This window comes from Barbus barbus (genome assembly GCF_936440315.1).
Source record: "Barbus barbus genome assembly, chromosome: 13".
NCBI lineage: Eukaryota > Metazoa > Chordata > Actinopteri > Cypriniformes > Cyprinidae > Barbus > Barbus barbus.
The window spans coordinates 31238875-31260420 of NC_136741.1; the positions used below are offsets into that span (position 1 = coordinate 31238875).

The following is a 21546-nucleotide window of genomic DNA, read 5'->3' on the forward strand; positions in this document are numbered from 1 at the left end:
CCACTTTTCAAAGCAAAGTTACGCCACTGCTCACAGCTGATTGGTTCCTTTATATTAATGTGCAAGTTCATATTTAGTCTGTTTATTAGCACATTTAAGTATATATGCTCATATATTTTCATTCAGGATCCAGTTTGGTGGCATTTAACTACTGTTTAAGCTTCAACACGGAACACGGAAAATATTGTCGCTATCGCTCGATTAACGCTTTAACTCCGAATCTACGGAAACTAAATGCGAATTTGACAGTTCAGTGTTACTTTTGCGATCTATAACATGACAAAAGCTAAACAGCACACTTTTATAGAAACTTACAAGTATGCACGCAAAACACAAGTTAACAAAACCGAAAAATAACAGCATGAACTAGAATCGAATTCTAACAGCCTATCGAATTATGCACAAACCATTAAAACTCAAAAAGCAATACCGGCTCAAATTTGATTTGAATTACTCTTAATTCACGCCATCGCAGGTGAACGTATAGTCTGTAGAGAAACGAGGATGTAAAGTGAATATCTTTAACTGATTGCCTCTACTGAAGCCGAATCCTACAGTGCACATAGGCTATCTTATACATCTTCACCCGTTAGCAGTCACAATGCACATATTATTCTGTTTAAAAAATAGAATACTTATGTTCTTTATAAGCTAAATGCACTTTCCACTGTTTTGGGTCTCGAACTGTCTTGTTTCATTCCAATCAAAAGCAGTAACAAATGCACATCATCTTAGAAATCCTGCCAGAGATATTAGCCGAGTTCCCGTGATAAATAAATAAATAACGCGCCTAAGAACTAATTAATTGTTCGCTTCTTCTAACACGTGGAATTGCAACTACGTCACAGAGGGATGCAGTTCTATCAACAAAGCAATTATGAAGCTAATTCGCATCCAGACAGAAAGAAAAGAGCGCTCCGTGTCTCCATTAATTCATGTTCAGTGAGAGGTGCTGGAGGGGAGCTCTCCATCTTCCCTCGGGAAACAAGTCTTTAGCGGACTTTAGTTTACTCAGCCTAATGCTTTTCAGGTGCAATGCCAAATTTAACGTACAGCCCGGTTTTGGACGAATATACCAGCAGATGCTGTGATGCAAGTGCAAGTGCACAATTCCCGAGATAGCGAACTAAGTTTGGGACTGTTTTCCACCTTGTCCGGAGATGCACGCGCGTCCAAGGTTTCGCATCACCCACCAATGCGCACTCAAAACTAACACATTCACCATGCGCAGCCTACACTAAATGAACATGATGTTCATTCTGCAACAGATGAAACTGCCCTGAAGTGAATGAAGCAGGTTATTTCCCATCTGGGAAAGAGAAACTGAACTGGTGCGTAAAGAAGAAGGAGAAGCCAACGCATGGTGGGGTAAATTACCTTGTTGCAGTGGTAATAGTCCAGAGAGGAGAGGCTTGTGTCGGTGGGTAATGTACAGGAGCCCACGCTTGAAGGAGGTGCTGGGTAAAATCTCACATCCATCGCCCGCTCCGCTAGACTGAAGGCATGGAGAGCAGATCGCGCTTCTGTGTTCTCTCTCTCTCTCTCTCCCTCTCTCTCTCTCTCTCTCTCTCTCTCCCTCTCTCTCTCTCTCTATTGTTAACCCAAACAAAAAGCAACAGAACGACTGAAAGAGAAAGGGGTTGAGCCTCTTTTCTTGCTCTCCTCACATCCGTTCACTGGATTTGTTGTTCCATATGAAAACGCGCGCGGTGATGCTCGGTGGATATTTTGCGATTATTTATGCCCTTAAAATGCACTTTAACGCAAAATAATCTGAAAAGCCCACACCTGTTAATATATTAAATATAAGTGAAAATTATATATTGTTAAAGTAAAAATAAAGTAAAAAAAGTAAAAGGCATCTAAAACATTGTTATTGTATTTTTCACAGTAAATTTCCAATACAAAACAGTATATAGCCTAACTTTGAGAGATACAGAAACACAGAAATCTCTCTCTCTGTGTGTGTGTGTGTGTGTGTGCATGTTTATGTGGTTTATGAGGACACAAATGTGTATAATGACATGGGTATGACAGAGGTATTACAATATGAAGGTGGTTTATGAGGACACTGCCTATGTCCCCGTAATTCAAAAGGCTTAAAAAACATACTAAATGGTGTTTTTTAGAAAATCTAAAAATGCACAAAGTCTCCTGTGAGGGCTAAGTTTAGGTGTAGGGTTGGTGTAGGACAATAGCACACACAGTTTGTTCAGTATAAAAACCATTACCCCTATGGAGAGTCCCCATAAACCACAAAAACCAACATGTGTGTGTGTGTGTGTGTGTGTGTGTGTGTGTGTGTGTGTGTGTGTGTGTGTGTGTGTGTGTGTGTGTGTGGTTCACTCACACTGACTCCTCCATGTGAAATGTCAGGCGACCTCTGCCGATGGGAGAGGGAAGGAAAAGAAGGAGAGATGGATGAGAAAGATTTGAGATGGGACAAAAGGTTGAATTGATGACTGCTTCACAAACAACGGCCTCAAAAACTATTTGGACACTTAAAGTAGCAAAGAAAATTTGGTTGTATCACTCAAATAGATGTTCTGAGAAATGAGTCTTACATTCGTAAACACCTATAAAGAAACATGAAGCCACTCAGAAAACCAGTCAATCATAAATGCTCTTTGTCTGTCAATCATTTTGCACATGTAGATATAGATAGATCTATCTATCTATCTATCTATCTATCTATCTATCTATCTATCTATCTATCTATCTATCTATCTATCTATCTATCTATCTATCTATCTATCTGTCTGTCTGTCTGTCTGTCTGTCTGTCTGTCTGTCTGCAATAATACTGTACAATTATAGCACTATTTAAGTGATGCTGCATCTGTTAACTTTTGCTTATTCGTGCTTCTACACCAACTCATTTATCTGATTTTTCGCTGTGCATTTGTGTCCACAGTTTAACCTAACAGAAGACATGCCATTTGTAAGAAAGAGAATTAAACAGCGAATAGGAGAGAGATAGATGGAGCACAATGTAGAGAATGCCACTTTCCTGCTAAGCCTTTTAAGAGGCAAACCAATATAATGTTAAACATTCCTGATGAAAAGACCACTAACTCAGCTGCAAAAGCTCGTATTCTCTGTACACAAGTTGTGGATTTTACATCTATAATGTGCACAATTGCATACAGAATGAGTCTGTGCATCATTTGTGTGTGTGTTTGGCACAGTTGTGAGAGAGCTGTCATTGTCATCCCAGTAGGACACTTGTTGTGTCTCTACGACCGTGTGCGTGTCAACATGCTTATTGTACCACATGCAGTTAGTGTGAGTGTGTTGGAGAGGGTCCTGGGGTGGGAACTTGTTTAATAAAAGCCACAGATGGAGAACTCTACAGGCATGTGGAGCAGACGCTCGTAAGAGAGAAAGAGAGAATATAGGCGTTCATGCGTCGCATTTATGTGCATGCACATGCATGTTTTATATATCTGTGCGTGTGTATATTTAGGGGTTAACAGGCTCAGGGATTCCATTGCATCATGGCTTTGGAATGTGTAGTGCCTCCCTTCCCAGCATCCTCTTGTGTTCAACAAAGAGCAGGGACAAAAAAACGTTGCTAGTGCAAAGATTTGTTTTATTTATGAAGCACTGATAAGATGCAACCCAACGACCCCCAGAAACCAATTACCACCATACGGCTTTAATTGACTGAGTCTCACAAAAGAACATGTCCAGGTCATTATTTCACCCCAAAATCACAAGAAAGAAGCCGATTTAACTATTGCCCAAAATATATAACATTGTGGCGCTTTCAAAACTTTGATCTTTTTGTTAGAGAGCCAAACAGGCAGACACAGAAACAATCAGTGACGTGAGATTAGGCCGGAACTATCTGTTTATTGACGAATGGCAGAAGGCGATGTGGAAACCTGTTTGGAAACAATACGAACAGAATTATTTTTGTTATTCTGAAATGCGGATAGTGCCACAGAATTGTTTTTTTGTTTTTTTTTTGTATTTATTATTAATCTGTCTATGCACCTATATATCATTCATTCATGTATATATATATGTATGTATTCATTCATTAAATTCAATTCATTCATTCATTCAAATGACTGATTTATCATCACATTTCCTACTACCAATTCTCATTACTATACTAAATACAAAAAAATCATTAAATTAATGCAAAAGCAACAATATATTATCTAAAATGTAGACTTTACGAATAAAGTATTCAGCTGTAATACTGTATTTTTAATGTATTACAGTAATGAGAATGGAGCATAATGAAAATAGCAACAACAAAAATGACACAAACAATGAGCATTTAATGGGAAAATGTGCTTAACTGTTCTAGAAAGTACAACAAAATGCAAAAAAATACAAAAATAAAAATCAATTTGTTCTTTAAAAAAATGCTTTTTTATGCTAAATTAATTTTCTTTTAATTAATGAAATGTGACCTAGACATATTTTTACGAGACTCATCCAATTACTCCTGCACTTAGCCAATTAACAAAGCAGATGACACTTTGCATTTCATGAAAACCTTCAAAAACTGATAAAAACGGCAATTGTCTCCTTCTTTCCAGTAAATGAAGCACACACACTCACAGATGTGTATGAAGAGAGTTGGCGAGCACGTTCTGCCATAATAAGCGAGGGCCAATAAATAAGGGAGGTTACACAAGTGTTATTAAATGTCAAAATGATTAGTGTGTCAGCGAACGGCTGAACACGTCACAATCCACCTCATTGAACAAAAGAATACACTCTTATTATAAACTTTTTTTAAACCTTTTGCTCACATTCAGTGTTTCTGAACGTTTGCACACAGAATTCATTCTCTATGCACGTCTATGAATGTCCGCTGATTTTGTGGTTTATTTCAGAAATACAGCTGGCGTTTTCATATTTAAGAAGATAATGTCGGAAAACTCACCCACGTTGTTCCAAACCTGTATGGTTTTCTATCTTTCTTTTTTCTGTGAAAAACAAAAGAAGATATTTAGTAGAACCTCCACGCTGCTCTTTTGCAGTCAATGCAAGCATAAACTATAAATAAAAGGACAAAAAGCATGAGTTTCCACAACTCAATTGCTCATAATTGATTGTTTGCTGAAAGCTCATTTGCATATGCCCATACATTCTCTTAAACTGAAGGGTTTGTATGTGGGCGTGGGCATGAGATTTCACATCAGCGGTGGAGGACAGAAAGCCATACTGGTTTGGAAACACGTGAGGGTGAGTAAATGATGACAGAAATCTGTTTTTTTGGGTGAACTATTCCTGTAAGTGTGCTTGTTTTGGTTCGATGGCTTTGGTGGGAAAGTAAATGTGTGTTGTTTATAGGGATGTTCATTTTATCCTCCCCAAAGCCTTTTTTTTTGCCTCCTGACCGTCAGTAATGAGAATATGTTCTGCTGTTTACAAGAAATGGACCGTTGAAGAGCTGTTTCCATTCGCTGTGAGTTTCCATTCAGTGGCCACCAAAACTGAAAAACAGAATGATAAAAATATAGTGCACAAAAATGTAAATATAATTCTGTCCTGTAATCTATATTTTACTGTACACGTGATCATATCGAAAGCAAGAAGTTACGAGAGGTTGTAACTATATTTCCAATGTAAGAAATATATAATACAAAAAATTACATAAAATAAAAAATACTGTAATTTTGTTGTCATTTTTATTAATTCTAAGCTTAAGTTTGCCATATGTCTATACATATTTGTAATATTTTAGTTTTAATTTATTTTTAATATGTTTATATTTTATAAATATATATATATATATATATATATATATCATTCATTTTTGTTAATATTGTGATTTCATTTTTATAAATATATTTCTTTTTTTTTCTTTTAGTAATTTTGTTGTGTTGTCATTTTTAAAAATGTATATAAACTAGTTTTAGTACATTTAGTTTTAGTTATTATAGTACTTTAACTTTAAATGAAAATAAGCATTGCTGCCTTTACAACTACATAAATTAAATTAATTTTATAATATATTATATATAATAATATATATTGCATACATTAATACATAGATATCAATATATTACTATTTACAATGTATTTGTTTATTTGTTTGTGTCCTCATTCCACTACTGGAACACTGAATTGATCAATCAGCATTTAACCTTATAGTTTTGTTTATTTTGTTGACCAAAGGATCATACTGTACATTTACAATAAACATAAGAAGCTAATCAACACACTTCATATGCATAACTTCAAAGACTGCGCTAATATGGTAATGTCATGCGATGGCGACGTCTAAACATCTTCAAACGAGCCAGTAAAGAGAGTTTGTTTCATGTTTACTTTGGTTATTCGAAATCATTAAATCCATAATCCTTCCTGCGGGGTTTTCAATCAGGTCTTTCTTATTGCGTAGCTTTTGCATTATAAATAATAAATGTCAGAGCAGACCTCGCTTCTTCGTAATGATTGTGACATTTCAAAATCAAAACGAGTGCACTCCACTTGCTGAAGAGTCAAATTTTCCCTCAACAAAAGACTTGACTCGAAGCCAACAAAATGACTAAGATCAGCACTTTGGTTATCATCAGACACTCTGTCATTTTTCTCTTGCTTTTCATGCACTCAACTCCAGCACAATCCGCTCTGTCAACTCGAGAAAGAACAGGCTGAGATTCAACGGGCCTGTTTGCTAAACATATTCCTCTTCTCTCTCTCTCTCTGGACTTAATAAATGAAAAGCACCTGTCTGTCTGTCACTCGCTTTCTCATTCTCAGTCTGCAGATATATATATATATATATATATATGTGTGTGTGTATGTATGTATGTATGCGTGCACACACACATATATATATATATATATATATATATATATATATACATATATACATACATACATATACATATACATCGGCACCCTTCGTAAATATGATAAAAGAACGCTGTGAAAATTAGATTCAAGATTCAAGATTTTTATTTGTCACATACACAATTATACAGAGTATAACCAGCAGTGAAATGTAGGTCAGGTCCGCTCCAAGGACAGTGCAGTTATAAAGTATACAGATATTAAGGAAAAGAAAAGTAGAAAAAAAAATAAATAATAAAAAATAAATAAATATAAATATAAATGTGCAGGTCAATATGTTGTTGACTTAGATAGTAATAAAGAGGAATGTGCAAAAAGGTGTCCAGGGTATTTAAATAGCAGCAATATGAGGTAGAAAAAATTATGAATAGCTTATTGATATGGTGATATTTACATGGAGTCAAGTGATATTATGACACAGAGTTAGAGTTTAGGAGCCTGATGGCCTGGGGGAAGAAGCTCCTCCTAAGTCTCTCAGTTTTTGCCATCAGGCTACGGAAGTGTTTACCAGATGGAAGCAAAGTGAATAGACGGTTTCCAGGGTGATTTGAGTTCTTGATGATTTTGACAGCTCTATTTTTGCAGCGTTTGAGGTAGATGTCCTGCAGAGAGGGGAGAGCAGACCCTGAGATGCGCTCAGCTAAGCGCACAACTCTCTGTAGTGCTTTGCAGTCCTGATTGGAGCTGTTTCCATACCACACTGAGATGCACTGAGTCAATACACTTTCTATGGTCCCTGAATAGAAAGTTTTCAGGATTGCTGGTGAGACCCTGAATTTCCTCAGCTGTCGCAGATGGTACAGTCTTTGCCTGTCTTTCTTAACCTGTGTTTGGATGTGTGTAGTCCAAGTCAGGTTCTCGGAGATGTTTACACCGAGGTACTTGAAGCTACTCACCCTCTCCACAGGGGTCCCACTGATCATAAGAGGAGTGTAGGGCTGCTGCTGTCTCTTCCTAAAGTCCATGATCAGCTCTTTAGTTTTGCTCACATTCAGAGAGAGACAGTTGTCCTGGCACCATGATGTGAGTCTCTCTACCTCATCCAAGTATGCGGTCTCATCGTTGTTGGAGATGAGGCCCAGAACCACAGTATCATCAGCGAATTTGACAATAGATGTGGAGCTGTGAGAGGGCACGCAGTCATGTGTGTAGAGAGAGTAAAGCAGGGGACTCAGGACACAGCCCTGTGGGGCTCCTATGTTCAGAGTGATGGAGTTTGAGGTGAACTGGCCTACAATGCTGATCTTTGCATTATCAATCATCAATAAGACAAAACAAAAATGGCCATCACACTATTGATAAAAACAACAGTCCAACACTGAGAGCACAGAGCTGCACAGACGCACATACAGTGTGTGACTGACAAACTTCATCCGATCCATCAATGCCTCTCATGTTTCTGAGTGTAACGTGAGCACAGCTTCAGTCCATCACATTGTGTGGACAACTCGAGCGATTTGAGATGTTTGGGCAACATTCCACAACTGCGTTATTCATAAAGCGGCGAGTGCGTTTGCTAAGACTTACACTAGTCCTGCTGTGCATTATAATGAGCTAGTCATAATTACACATAATTGCAGTGTACTCACATCTCAACAACAGGTTTGAAGTAAGTACACAGTTAGCAAAGACAGTTCGCCAGAACAATAGCGGCTGAATTTTGATTGTAATAATTAGTGCATCAGTCTTTTGATAATTGTAAGTCGCAGAAAGCAGCGCTTCTCAATCGGTATTGTTTCAGGACCTAAATTTTACATTAGACATTAAGTGGATCCACAACTGTTTATTGTGTGAGAGTAAACAAAAATGTCCTTAAAAGCCCCGAAACTGGTTTCTAAATGTTTTGTTAATGTCTTCTAAATGACTGCCGAGAGCATGAAACCAGTGAAATGAAAGAGATATTTGCACCAAATATCTAATGAAATTCATTTTGCCATCAAATGCATGATTATAAGAATATTTTTTTATGCATTTAGCATTGTTTTTGAACCCATTTTTGAGACCTGATCTACTAATTGAGATCCACTAACAATTCAAATAGAAAATGAGCGTTTTTAACAATATCTATAAAGGTAGCGACAGAAACTGAGTTGCATGATTATATGGCTATTTGCATTTTTATATGCATTTAGCCTTGTTTCTGACCCATTTTTGAGACATGCAGTTCAATTAAAACATTTTTAAAAATATCTGTAAAAGTATTGACAGAAACTCAGTTATCATGAAGTTACTGGCATGCTTATCATATAAAAGTAAAGAATTTTTGGGTCCCAATCCTCCAGCTGAGATGCAATTCAAATAGAAAATCAGACTTTTAAAAAAAATATCTACAAAGGTAGCCACAGAAACTCAGTTGTTATGAAATTAATGTGGTTTAGTGCATGAAAGTAAACTAAAATATCCGGACAAGAAATGAAACTCCAACATTGGTTTCTAAATTACAATGGTTTTATGGTCTAATAATTTTTGGCCACTATCCCTGAAAAGAAAAAAAAAATGTTGTAGTAATAATTTTCACTCAGAAATTGCTAGAAAATTTCAAAATTAGAAAGAAACATACTGAATTAAACATGAAATTTTAAAGTAGAAAGACTGAAATTGTTTGTTTTTTGTCAAATGTACTCCAATAATGTGTATTTGCTTTTTTTGTACAGTGTAAAAGCATGAAACCATTGGAATTAAAGAGACATTTGTGCCAAAATACCTAATGACTTTTTTTTTTTTTTTTTTTGGCTATAAAACGATGCATGATTATATGGCTTCAGGCATTTTCATATGCATTTAATGTTGTTTTTGAAAAACATCTTGGCCAGCTTTTGGGTCCCGATCCACCAGCTGAGATGCAGTTGAAACAGAAAAGGAGAGTTTTTAGAATATCTCTATAATCAGCGACAGAAGCTCTGTAGTGATGAAGTTAATGCGATGGCCTGTGTTCTCAGTGATAGAGATTGAGGAGCTGAAGCTCTCTCAGCGTGAGCACATTGAGCATCACAGCAGAAGATCATGTGACTCCAGACTCCATTCTGATCTTCTGCGGATCAGAGGCCTGCAAACGGCTCTCATCGGTTAATAAAATACAGAGTTTATGAGAAGTGAAGAGAGTTTGCTGTTAAAATCAGCCGCAGCTCATATGAGAGAAAAGAGATAGAAACACAAACATTAATAAATCATAAAGCTCATCACGATTATTTGGCCTTTTCAGGTTTCTGACAGCATCGCCGAAATATTTGGACATTACAGGCCTTCTGACTGCAGAAACACAACAACACGTCTGACCTTTAGCAAACACAGAGAATCAAACACTAAAGGTCACACGAGGAGAAGCACTCAGCGGAGGAAGAGGAAAACACACAAACTATCAGACACACACAGCCTAATTCACTAAAATAACTAATTGCGCTGTTGCTAAGGTGTCGCTAGGGTGTTCTAAACAGGGTGTTGCTATGTGGTTTCCAGGCAGTGTTATTTTAGTAGCATTTACTGTATATTCTATTTTAGTATTATTTTGAATTAGCTTTTTATGTTACATTTTCAGTTTAATTTTAGTTAGATTCATTTTGTGGTGCTTTTGTCATGTTTATTCATTTTTATTTAGCTTAAATTCATTTTATTTTAAATTTGTTTCAGTTTTGCATTTCATAACTTATTTCAATTCTGTCAGTTACCATGGCAACATTTCTATTTATGTTTTTTTAGTTTAGTTTAATTTGTTCATCTAATATTTCTATTTTATTTCAGCTTTATTTTAATTAACAATATTTTTTGGTTGCACTTTATTTTAAGGTGTCCTTGTTACAGTGTAATTATACATTTAAGTACGGAGTCATATTAATTAACATGCACTAACTATATGGTTAGGGTTAGGATTAGGGTTACTTGCATGTAATTATGCATAATTTAGTGTTATTATAATAGTAAGTACATGTAACATGTGCAACAAGGACACCTTAAAACTAAGTGTTACCCATTTTTTAAGTTTCAGTTTTTGTTTTTGTTTAAAAAATATAAATAAATAAAAAATGGCTGCAACAAAATGTGCCTTTAGTTGCAAAAATACTGATGCTTTTTGGACGTGCATCATGACATTATGTGTTTTTGACATGGACCAAGATATGTATTCTTTAAAGTACCATGTTAATTCCATGTTATATGAAATGATATTCATAAAATACCACGGTATAAGCCAGAATACCATGTTCTCGTGGCATGATCTGATCTCATAATATTTTTTTGGTGCAGCTGGGCTGCTCATAATGAATGGAGGAGCTCAAAGGTCACTGAATCTGATGTGATCAAAGCTTCAGTCTCTCAAACGCAGTGAACATCAGGCTTTTGCTGGAACTGAAAGCAGGAGAAGCGCGTGACGTGGCCTTTGTTGAAATGACAATACATGCTGCGACTTAATGAAGCACCTATTTAGTCAACATCTTTGAATTTGTCCCGTAAAACCTACTTTGAGAGCAACAGAAAATAAGACTTGTGATATTTGTAATTGCATTACTGGAGGAACGCACAGGACTCTCTGGGATTCAATCAAATTAAACACAGATATCTCAGATTGGATTGCTGCTAAATTAGATTTCTGGCTACCAAAAAACAAGGAATGCAATCTCATTCCACCCTGAAAATACAGAAAAAATCAGTTCCCTGCACAACAAACCAATGCATGTCTAATCTAAACCCATCAGATATATTAAAACACAAGACAAATACACTGGTGGAGAACATAACGCATGAAGACAAACAGGACCATTCTGGATGAAACGGCCCGTCGTGACATCCTGTGGGAATTCACCTGCGCGCATTACGAGATTAATGCTGCATTTTATTCTTGGAAAGTCCGAATTTACAACCTAAATGGAAAATGTGTGATCTAAAGTCTAAAAGTCGAACTGAAACTAAATCTATTGAAAGCATTTCAGCTTTCCTTTTCATTTTTAGATTAGGTTTTAGTATTTTTTGAGATTTTGTAATTTACACAATTTTTATATTTATTATTAAGGTTTAATTTATTATTTTAACATTGTTTTTATTATTATTTTTAGACGTTTTAAATAAAATTGTAACTAAATTTTTTCATGTAATATTTATATTTTATTTTATTTCAGTTTTATTTCAATTACATTTTTTTATATAGTTTTAGTTTAGGGTAATTATTGTACTTTTTAAAAGATTTTAGCTTTCATTTTAATTTTAGATTAAGTTTTTTAATTTGCATTTCAGCTTTATTTCAGCAAACAAAATAATGTTTTAAGTTTTAGTGTTTTAGGGTTATTATCGTTAACTAAAATTACTTAGATTAAAATTAACTTAGTGAAAGTTTTTAACTTAGTTAATTAAAATAAAGCTGAAATAATATAAAAAGTATTGATATCAGAAGAAAAACTTGCCTTGGCAAATAAATATAATCTGAAGCACTACAATTACCAAATGAAAAAAAAAAAATAAAAAAAAATAAAGTAAATAAAAATTGAAATAAATAAAAAGTAAATAAAAGTGTTTTGATAAAAAAAATAAAAAAAAATAAATAAAAACCTATTAAAAATTGCAAATGTACATAATAAAAAATAAAGAAAAAAATATAAAAATATAAAATAAGATATAAAAATAAAAGCTCATTCAAAACATTATGAAAAACCATAATAATATATAAATAATACTAAAATAACACTGGCCAAGATGCAGATGTATGACATCATGTGAGCATTTCTGTGATTAAGTGAACAGTTTATATTAAACATGCATGGGCAAATTTACTAACCAGCTGCACCGCTTGCAATTTCATTTAACCCTGATACTTTACACTGAAATGCATCATGCTGCCAAACAAACCTTCCATCTTTATATGTTCATGTTTCCATGTGTGTGAGAGTTTAGCTAATGAAGACGCCGTCCACAGGTCCCTCATCTGTCCTTGCCTCTTCTGACCGGCGCTAAAGCGTCCAGCTGAAGACACAAAGTGGAAGCAGCGAAGCACTTTTCAGATCGTAGCCACAACCAGACACCTCACCTAAACTAATAAGCTAAGTGTGCAGCCGAGACACTCAGAATAACTGACACACAAATGCACTCCAAAACATCATAGACACCTCATTTTGACCAAATTCACAAACTTGTAAAGGAAACAAACTATGACAAGCTAGAAAAGTCGAGAGAAATGAACTCAAAATTAAAATGCATCTTATTAAAATAAGCTATTTTACCAAATATTAGTGTGTGTTGCATAGTTTTATGTTTACTAGAGTACACTGTAAAAAAATTGTAATTTTAACTGTAATATTTTGTAAAAAAAAAAAACGCTACTGAAAACAATGTTAACAGTGTAAAAATAACTAATCAATGTATAATTTACAGTCAAAAACTGTAAACTGAATGAATGAATGATGCATTTATATAGCTGATATATAAACTGATATTCCCAGAATTCCCTGTATGAAACGCCACATTTGAATGCATTTTGTTTAAATAATCATGTTTTTTAATCGTTTTTGTGATCAGTTATGTACATTTGGGCTTTATGTTACATCTTCTGTTGTAAGTTTATTGCATTATTTAAGTGTCATGTGTTACCATGATGGTGTTTTGTGTTTGCATGAATGACTCTGTGCAGCTTCTGTATATTAGTATATACTTCTGCTTGTGGTGAAGCTACCTGTGATGAGCTTTGATTCTTCATGTGGCTTTCTCTTTTACCACCTGCATTATTATGATGGTTGTCAGTATGTTAAAGGTACAAAACAGATTTTAATAGCAGTGTGTGTTGTTGAATTTAGTGGTTTACATTCAAATTACCCTGTTTGTAAATTACAGTTTTATACTGTAAATTTTACAGTTTTTCTGTATTTTTTACAAAATTATTTTGTAAATGCTACAGAATTTTTTTTTTACAGTGTAGTGCATACTGTGCTGTATTTACTACACTACTGTTCAGAAGTCAGGGCTCTGTAAGATTTTTTTATGTTTTTGAAAGATGTATCTTCTGCTCATAAAGGCTGCATTAATTTGATCGAAATTACAGTAAAATTGTGAAATATTATTGCAATTTAAAATAGCTGCTTTCAATGTGAATATCTGTTAAAATGTAATTTATTTCTGTGATCAAATCTGTATTTTCAGCATCATTACTCCAGTCTTCAGTGTCATATGATCCTTCAGAAATCATTCAAAAATGAATATTTTGCATTCTAATGATTAAAGCCAAATTACACTGATTAGCTAACAAGCCACTATTCAGCACCTTCACAACTTCAAGAGAGAAATCCAGTCTCTGCAGATCTGAAAGGCTTGTATGAATGCCGCATGAGTTATGTAATGTGTGGGCAATATTCCAGCAGTTCATCTAGAAGAATATAGAACGGCAGGTTTATCTTGAGATCATCACAATGTTCTCCAGGGATCGGGGCCAAAGTTTGGAAAAATCTCTCCTGATAAGTCAACATCTCAGTCCATGCCTGGAAAACGGCACATTTGAGGAAGAAACACCGGTTTCTGAATCCCATTAAAAATTTCTGTTCAGTTTAGCAATTAAAGGAGCAGTTCATGCAAAAAATCATTTATGCTCCATACTGTTATTTTAAATGTTGTAAAATCATATGATCATTATCAGGGTAATATATGTTCCCATTACTTTAACAAATTTAAATTCATTTTTTAAGTTATGCAAGATTCAACTTGATTTTTAAAATCAGCTTAGTATAATAGCTGTTGAATATTATTACAGTTAAAATAAGTGTTTTCTGTTGTAATATATTATAAAATGCCATTTTATTCCTGTGATGGCAAAGCTAATTTATTGATTTACAGATTCAACTTGATTTCTTTAAGTCAGATTAATATAAATGAAAAAAGTTGAAATGTTATTAAATAAATGTACAATCTAAAATCAGTGTTTTGTAATATTATTTTAAGATATAATTTATTGCTGTGATGCAAAGCTAAAAAATTTGAGTGACAGATTTAACTCATTTTATTTAAATCACTTTAATATAACTGAAAATAAATTAGTTGAAATATTAAAATATGTGTTTTCTATTCCTGTGAATGCAAAGCTTTTTTTTTTTTTTAAGTCAATTAAATATATTTGGGGGAAAAAAGTAGTTTAAATGTTGTGAAATATTATTAAAATTTAAAATAAGTGTTTTCTATAGTATTACATATTAAAATGTAATGTATTTCTGTGATGGGAAAGCTGAATTTTTGAATGACAGATTCAACTCTTTTTAAAACTTATACAGCCAATTTTATTTTACTTCAAATTGAAGGCAGTGACTGAGCTTAAGTTGTATTATACGTGGGGATTTTTACAGTGTAAGATTTCATTTTTTCTGTGAAACACAACAGAAGATCTTTTCCATGCAATTGAGCTCAACTGAGTCTTATTAGAATATGTGCGACTTGAGAGCAGATTATCAATAAATAACAACTTAAATTTGCATTGCATGTTCCACGTGGACTATTTTCATGCCGTTTATTGTCTCCTTATTGGAGCTTGACGTACCAAATTGCATTTACTGTAGCGTGAAGATTCACCTCTAAATAAGTGGATTTTCATTTTTCACCGATTCAAGGGAGTAAACCAAGCTACAGCAATACGAACAACGAAATAAGTCGAGACAAAACATGCAAGTTGTTATTTATGAGCGAGAAGATATATTTCATTAGTTAGCCTGTCAGAGCGTGTGTCGCATTAAACGCGGCGTGCAGCGGACTACAGATTTTTGCCATTTAGTAAAGTTACATAAGCTACTTTCAGCTTAAATAAGCAAAGGTTACACAAGCTCGCTAACTGCACTCCAATAGCCCTACAAATGAAGTAGGTGTGCAGGAATTTACAAGAGCCGACGAGAAAACACTGCGGCGGATTCCTGCCTTTGTTCGGAGGGTCGCACATTAAAACCTGTTTTTGCATTAGAAATAAAGTCCAGCTGGATGGTATTTCCTCCCTAACGGCTGACTCACAGGAAGTAAGAAGAGGAAGAGGAAAAAAAATAGAGGAGAATATGAAAAACAAAGTCAAACTCAGCACACACGGCCTGAAAAACAGCATACACAAAGCCATCAAGCGTTTTATGTGAGCGAGAGAGAGCGAGGGGGGAGGACGTGTTGTTTTTCTCCATTATGCGGGCGGCCGCTGCTTACAGATTCAGAGAGGAGAGTGTTCGCAAAGTGTTGCGAGCTTTCATTGAGCCATTAATGTTTTAAGAGTAACATGGCTTTTTTTACCAGAAGTACATTTTTCCCATTTCTCTCTTGGCTCTTGATGTAAGCTGTGTGTTAGTGTTCGTAACAGGATTTTCCTTTTATCTCACATGATTATGTTAGCACATTGCTCTCTCTCTCTTCTATCAGGCTCATTGTGCTCTCCGTCTATCTGGGATTCGGGACGAGCGCCAGCAAACGCTGGATAAACAGAGATGTCTATGAAAATTCCTCAAGCATGTTGAATAGATCTAATTAAACGCATATCTAGTTTTATCTGTTGATGGGTTTATAGATGTCAAAAGTTCAAATATGTGTGTATATTGTAGTTCCTGTGTTTCTTTTAAAGGGACAGTTCACCTGAAAATTAATCAGCTGTTAATTTACTCAGCCTCAGGCCATCCAAGATATACGTAGGTGACTTTTTTTTCTTCAGTATTAGAAAATGTTTAGCTGAAGCTGTGGTCCTTGGTGATTCATGCAATGCAAGACAGCAGCTGCTTGTTTTTGAGAATTAAAAAAGCAAATACAACCAACAAAAAATGAATACTCGTGGCTCCTGACGATATATTGTGGTCTTATGAAGCAAAACAATCAGTCTGTGCAAGAAACTGAACATTATTATCTGTAATCCAGAGCCTCAGGCATACGGTCCGAAATGAGGTCCGGTTCATAAACGAATCATTCGTTTGAACCGGCTCTTTTTGGTGAACTTGATGAACCAGTTCACTGAATCAAACTGAAGCATCTGAAACAGTTCGAGCAGCACAGATCTTTACAACATTATTAACTGTAATCCAGAGCCTCAGGCAAACGAGGAAATCCAATTATTTTCTGTGAACTGATTAAGTCTTTCAATTCGTTTCAATGAACTGGTTTAATTCACTAGTTCGTTTACGTAATCAACGCATACGCTATAATAGTATTAATATGGATGTTTACATGTCTACAGCATATAAAGTGAATAAACTAGTCTTCATCAGCTCAACTTTTTACATAAACCATGAGATCGGTTCATGTATGTGCATATATATATATCGAACTGTTTCCTCAGTTGAGTGACTGTTGGAGGAACTGAAGCACTGAATTAGTTCATTAATCACAGGATCAAATACACCACTATTTTGGCTATTTTTGCGAGTCAGAGTGACTGTTGGGCGTCTGAAAGTGAGTTTGATTGAGTAACTTGTAGATCTGAGCCGTGAACTGTTTCAGATGATTCAGTTTGATTCAGTGAAGTGGTTCTAGTTTGCAAAAAGAAACGATGATTCGTTCATGAACCGGACATCACTCCGGACCATTTACATGAGGCTCTAGATTACAGAAAATAATGTTGTAAATAATGTTCGGTTTGTTGCGCAGACCGACTGTTTCACTTCATAAGACCTCAATATGTCACGAGGAGCCACAGGTATTCATTTTGTTTTGCTTGCATTTGCTTTTTTTGACTCTTAAGTGCCAGTAGCCGCTGACTAGCTTTTTATGAATCACCAAGGAGCAGAGTTTCAGCTAAAAAATCTTCTTTACTGTTCTCCTGGAGAAAAATGTCCCCTACATATTGGATGAACAGAGGGCGAGAGAATTAACAGCTAATTTTCATTTTGGGGTAAACTATCCCTTTAAGATTTTTCCATTTCAATCTCCTGCTTTGCCTTTGACCAATTAAAAGAACTAGTAAAGGCAAAAAGGGGATAGATAGATAGATAGACAGACAGACAGACAGACAGACAGACAGACAGACAGACAGACAGACAGACAGACAGACAGACAGATAGATAGATAGATAGATAGATAGATAGATAGATAGATAGATAGATAGATAGATAGATAGATAGATAGATAGATAGATAGATAGATAGATAAAGCCTCTCTCAGTCTGTGTAAATGAACAGGCCTCTGGAAGAGCTACAATTAAATATTTATCACCAATAGCTATATTTATCATAAATATTCATAAGATACAGCTGTTATTTTTCAGCATGTGGAACATAACATTCAGCAATTATGCTGCGGTGGAGATGTAGGTGGGTATGAGATCTTTAGCGTGAATGTGATCTCCATCTCCTTTAGTGTGGATGAGAGATGCTGCTGCTGTAATGTGAAGGTGACAGAGTGTACGCTTGATTCATCACTGATGGAGAGATACTGTTATTCCAAGGCTGGATAATAAAACACAGAATGCACAACCTGGAGATCGTTCTACTCTTTTCTACACACAGACTGGGTTCAAAGTGTAGTCACGTACACACATAAACAGTCTTTCTTAATGTTGCTAATTAGTCTCAATTGCACTTTTTAACACTCTGAATGCAAATATTCCCAATGCACCACACACTGAAGCTTCAAGTGAACACGCGATCAAAAATTCACCCTAATAACACCTACTTTTAATAGTAAGTAGCAAATCATAATTCACAACTGTAAATAAATATGTAAATTAGAAAGAAAAGTGCACTCTCTTCTTCTTTCAGAATAATTAAATCTGAAATGCATTTCAATTATTTCAGTTCTGTGGGTAATGCTATCTGCAAAATATTTTAAATACATAATTGTACAGGATTTGTTATCTGTGTTATCTGTATGTGTATATATATATATATATATATATACACGTATATATATGTATGTATAATTAATCTAACTATCTATACACACACACAAAATGAAAAAAATCTAAAAATATTATTTGAAAGCATTTTTGTATTTAAATTATATTACTAAATATATACACAAATTATAAAAAAATAAAAAAGTTGTATGTTACAGGATTTATTTTACATATGCACATATACATACATATATATATATACATTCATATATATCTGACAAATGAATTTCAGGATAATCACACATGTGTGTGTGTGTGTGTGTGTGTGTGTGTGAGATTACATCCTGAAATTCATTTGTCAGATATATATGAATGAATGTATATCTATATGTATGCTGACACTCCATCTTACACTGTTTTATCTGATGCTCATTTTCTCTCTCTGATTACAGACTCTCTCTCACAATTATTCAGATCGTCTGAAGACTCTGACATTTACTTATTATTTACCACATCAACAGCACTTCACACTGATGAGATGATACACTATAGATGAATCACTTTCACCATCACATTCACCACAAGCTTTCCTCTTATATAAGGCGCTCTGGACATAAACACGGAACGTATGTGCATATAAACCCCATGAAGAGCTGGATCTGGTGGAGGATAATGGTGTGCGTTGGCACAGCTGTGTGTAACAGCCCCACCAGCGCTCCACTCTTTTATCTCCTTCTGTAATGTGCACAGGTGCTGCTTAATTCAATTGGAAAACGTTGCCATGGTTTTACATTAATATGTTTCTATGTTGCCGGCGCATTGGTTGTCATGGAGATGATGGGACTTATTTAAGATGAAACCTCAGCTTTGGTTGGAAGGAAAGGGAAAAAAAACACGAGCGAAAAGGAGAGAGAGAAGTCTGTTTTTAATAAGTCTGGGTTTTCATCTCATTAGATTTAGATTTGTTTTTTAACCCACAGTCAAAAAAGGCTACAAAACGGATCTGTGCCACGCATGTCTTATTGTGTATCATTAGAGAAAGTGAAACAAGCTTTCAGTCTAATTAAATTACTTGCAGAGAGCAGCATATCCTTTCATAACCCGTGATTGCTCTCCTGAGATCTCTGCAAAACCACACTGAGAGCTCTTTCTGCACCTTGTTGTGAGTGTTTATTGTGTTTTGTTGAGAGTTTTGGGCAGGTTTCTATATGCACGCTTCATCCGAGCACGCATTTTAATTGTCTCACAATGAAATAAGCAATAGCCAGTCAGAAGAACTCAATGACCTCAAGTGGATGCGAGTGAGGGTCTGTTAAAGGCAACATGAAATGGCATCGACAACACAGCAGTGAATCGATTTTATGTTGACTTCAAAGCAATAGTTCACCCAAAAATTTAAATTGGCTGAAAATGTTCTCACATTCAGGTTATCCAAGATGTAGATGAGTTTGTTTCTTCATCAGGTTTGTAGAAATGTGTCATTGCGTCACTGTCTCAGCAATGGAGACTCTGCAGTGAATGGGTGCCGTCAGAATGAGAGTCCAAACAGCTGATAAACACATCACAATAATCCACACCACTCCAGTCCATCAGTTAACATCTGGAGAAGCTGAAACAAATCCATCATTAAGACATTTTTAAATTAAATCAGTCTATAATCCATAATAATGCTTCCCCCAGTGAAAAAGTGTATCTCCTGTTTTCTTTCACATCAAAATCAAGCCACATATTTGTTTAGAGCTGTTTTGTCTTGTAAACGGTGCTTGATCTGTGCAGATTTCTCTCCTGATTCAGACACGAACACTTTTTCACCGCAGCATTATAATGGATTATGGCTGAGTACCAAAACAAACTTGTAGCCAATCAGCAGTAAGGGGCGTGTCTACTCATGATGTGTAGGAGAGAGCATTCAGTGCACAGGACGGACATTAGCCGAGCCGAGAGACAGAAAGATAGAGATGGAGGATAAAAAACAAAAGGGGAAAACGTCTGCAGAACGATAAGGCAAGAAGTAGGACCCGTGTAAATATCGGATCAGCTTTCCAGCGCTGGAGAGAACTCAAGGAGAGGAAGGCTTGCGATCGGATGCCGAAGTTGCTTTGTTTCTTCTCGATAGGTGAGTAACACCGTGTCTACCCCGGACGCACCGCATCACAACATCTAAAGTCTGCCTATAAACGCGATAAAACGACCATTGAAAATCATTTGAAATTTGTGTCAGCACGTCATAAATAGAACGCGGCAGCAGTTTTCTGTCGGAGATTTGTCGCGCCGCGCAGCATCCAGTGTAGACAGCATCATATAATGACTTCTATAGTCGGCGCGCCGCCCGCGTCCGGTGTAGACACGGTGTAACATTGGTTTTGCTTTGTTTCACAGAACTAATCGTTGCCTGGGTTGCATAAGCTACGCATGTGTGGGGCGGAGCTATCAAAATAGGGGCGAGACCCTTTTGGGGTAGAGGTTTGTTTTGGTGATTTCAAATATCAACATTGGCTACCAGAAATTGCTTACCCCACCTTTAAGTTAAAAATGTCTTCATAATGGATTTATTTCTTACAAACGCGCAGCTTTTGTCTTCTCCAGATGTTAACTGATGGACTGGAATGGTGTGGATTACTTGTGGATTATTGTGATGTTTTTATCAGCTGTTTGGACTCTCATTCTGACGGCACCCATTCACTGCAGAGCATCCATTGGTGAGCAAGTGATGGAATGACAATTTCCCCAAATCTGATGAAGAAACAAACTCGTCTGCTCCTCGGATGGCCTGAGGATGAGCACATTTTCAGCAAATTCTGCTTTTGGGGTGAACTTTTCAGAACTGTCAGGTGTATTTGCATTGCAAAAGTCTGTACAATCTTCTGTAATGCTCACCATTGAAAAGTGAGATTACTAAAGAAAACATGAATGCTGCCTTTACACAGTTTGACTATTTGTGTAGATTTACTTGAATAAATGTCAATCACTGAGTTA

The 21546-nt window shown here is 35.6% G+C and overlaps 1 protein-coding gene across 7 annotated transcripts in view; it reads right to left on the minus strand.

Moving 5' to 3' along the window:
• The window catches only part of LOC306878748 (TOX high mobility group box family member 2-like), a 129161-nt gene extending 127535 nt beyond the window's left edge, over positions 1-1626 (minus strand). The window contains exon 1 of one of the 7 annotated variants that reach the window (XM_079431259.1): positions 1378-1563. In XM_079431259.1, the coding sequence (XP_079287385.1) occupies positions 1378-1479 (102 nt within the window). In that variant the 5' untranslated portion in view covers positions 1480-1563. Of the gene's footprint in view, positions 1-1377 lie in introns of all 7 variants that reach the window. The other 6 variants (XM_079431257.1, XM_079431255.1, XM_079431258.1 and 3 more) reach the window with 6 other exon arrangements.
• Between the last annotated feature and the right edge of the window lie 19920 nt (positions 1627-21546).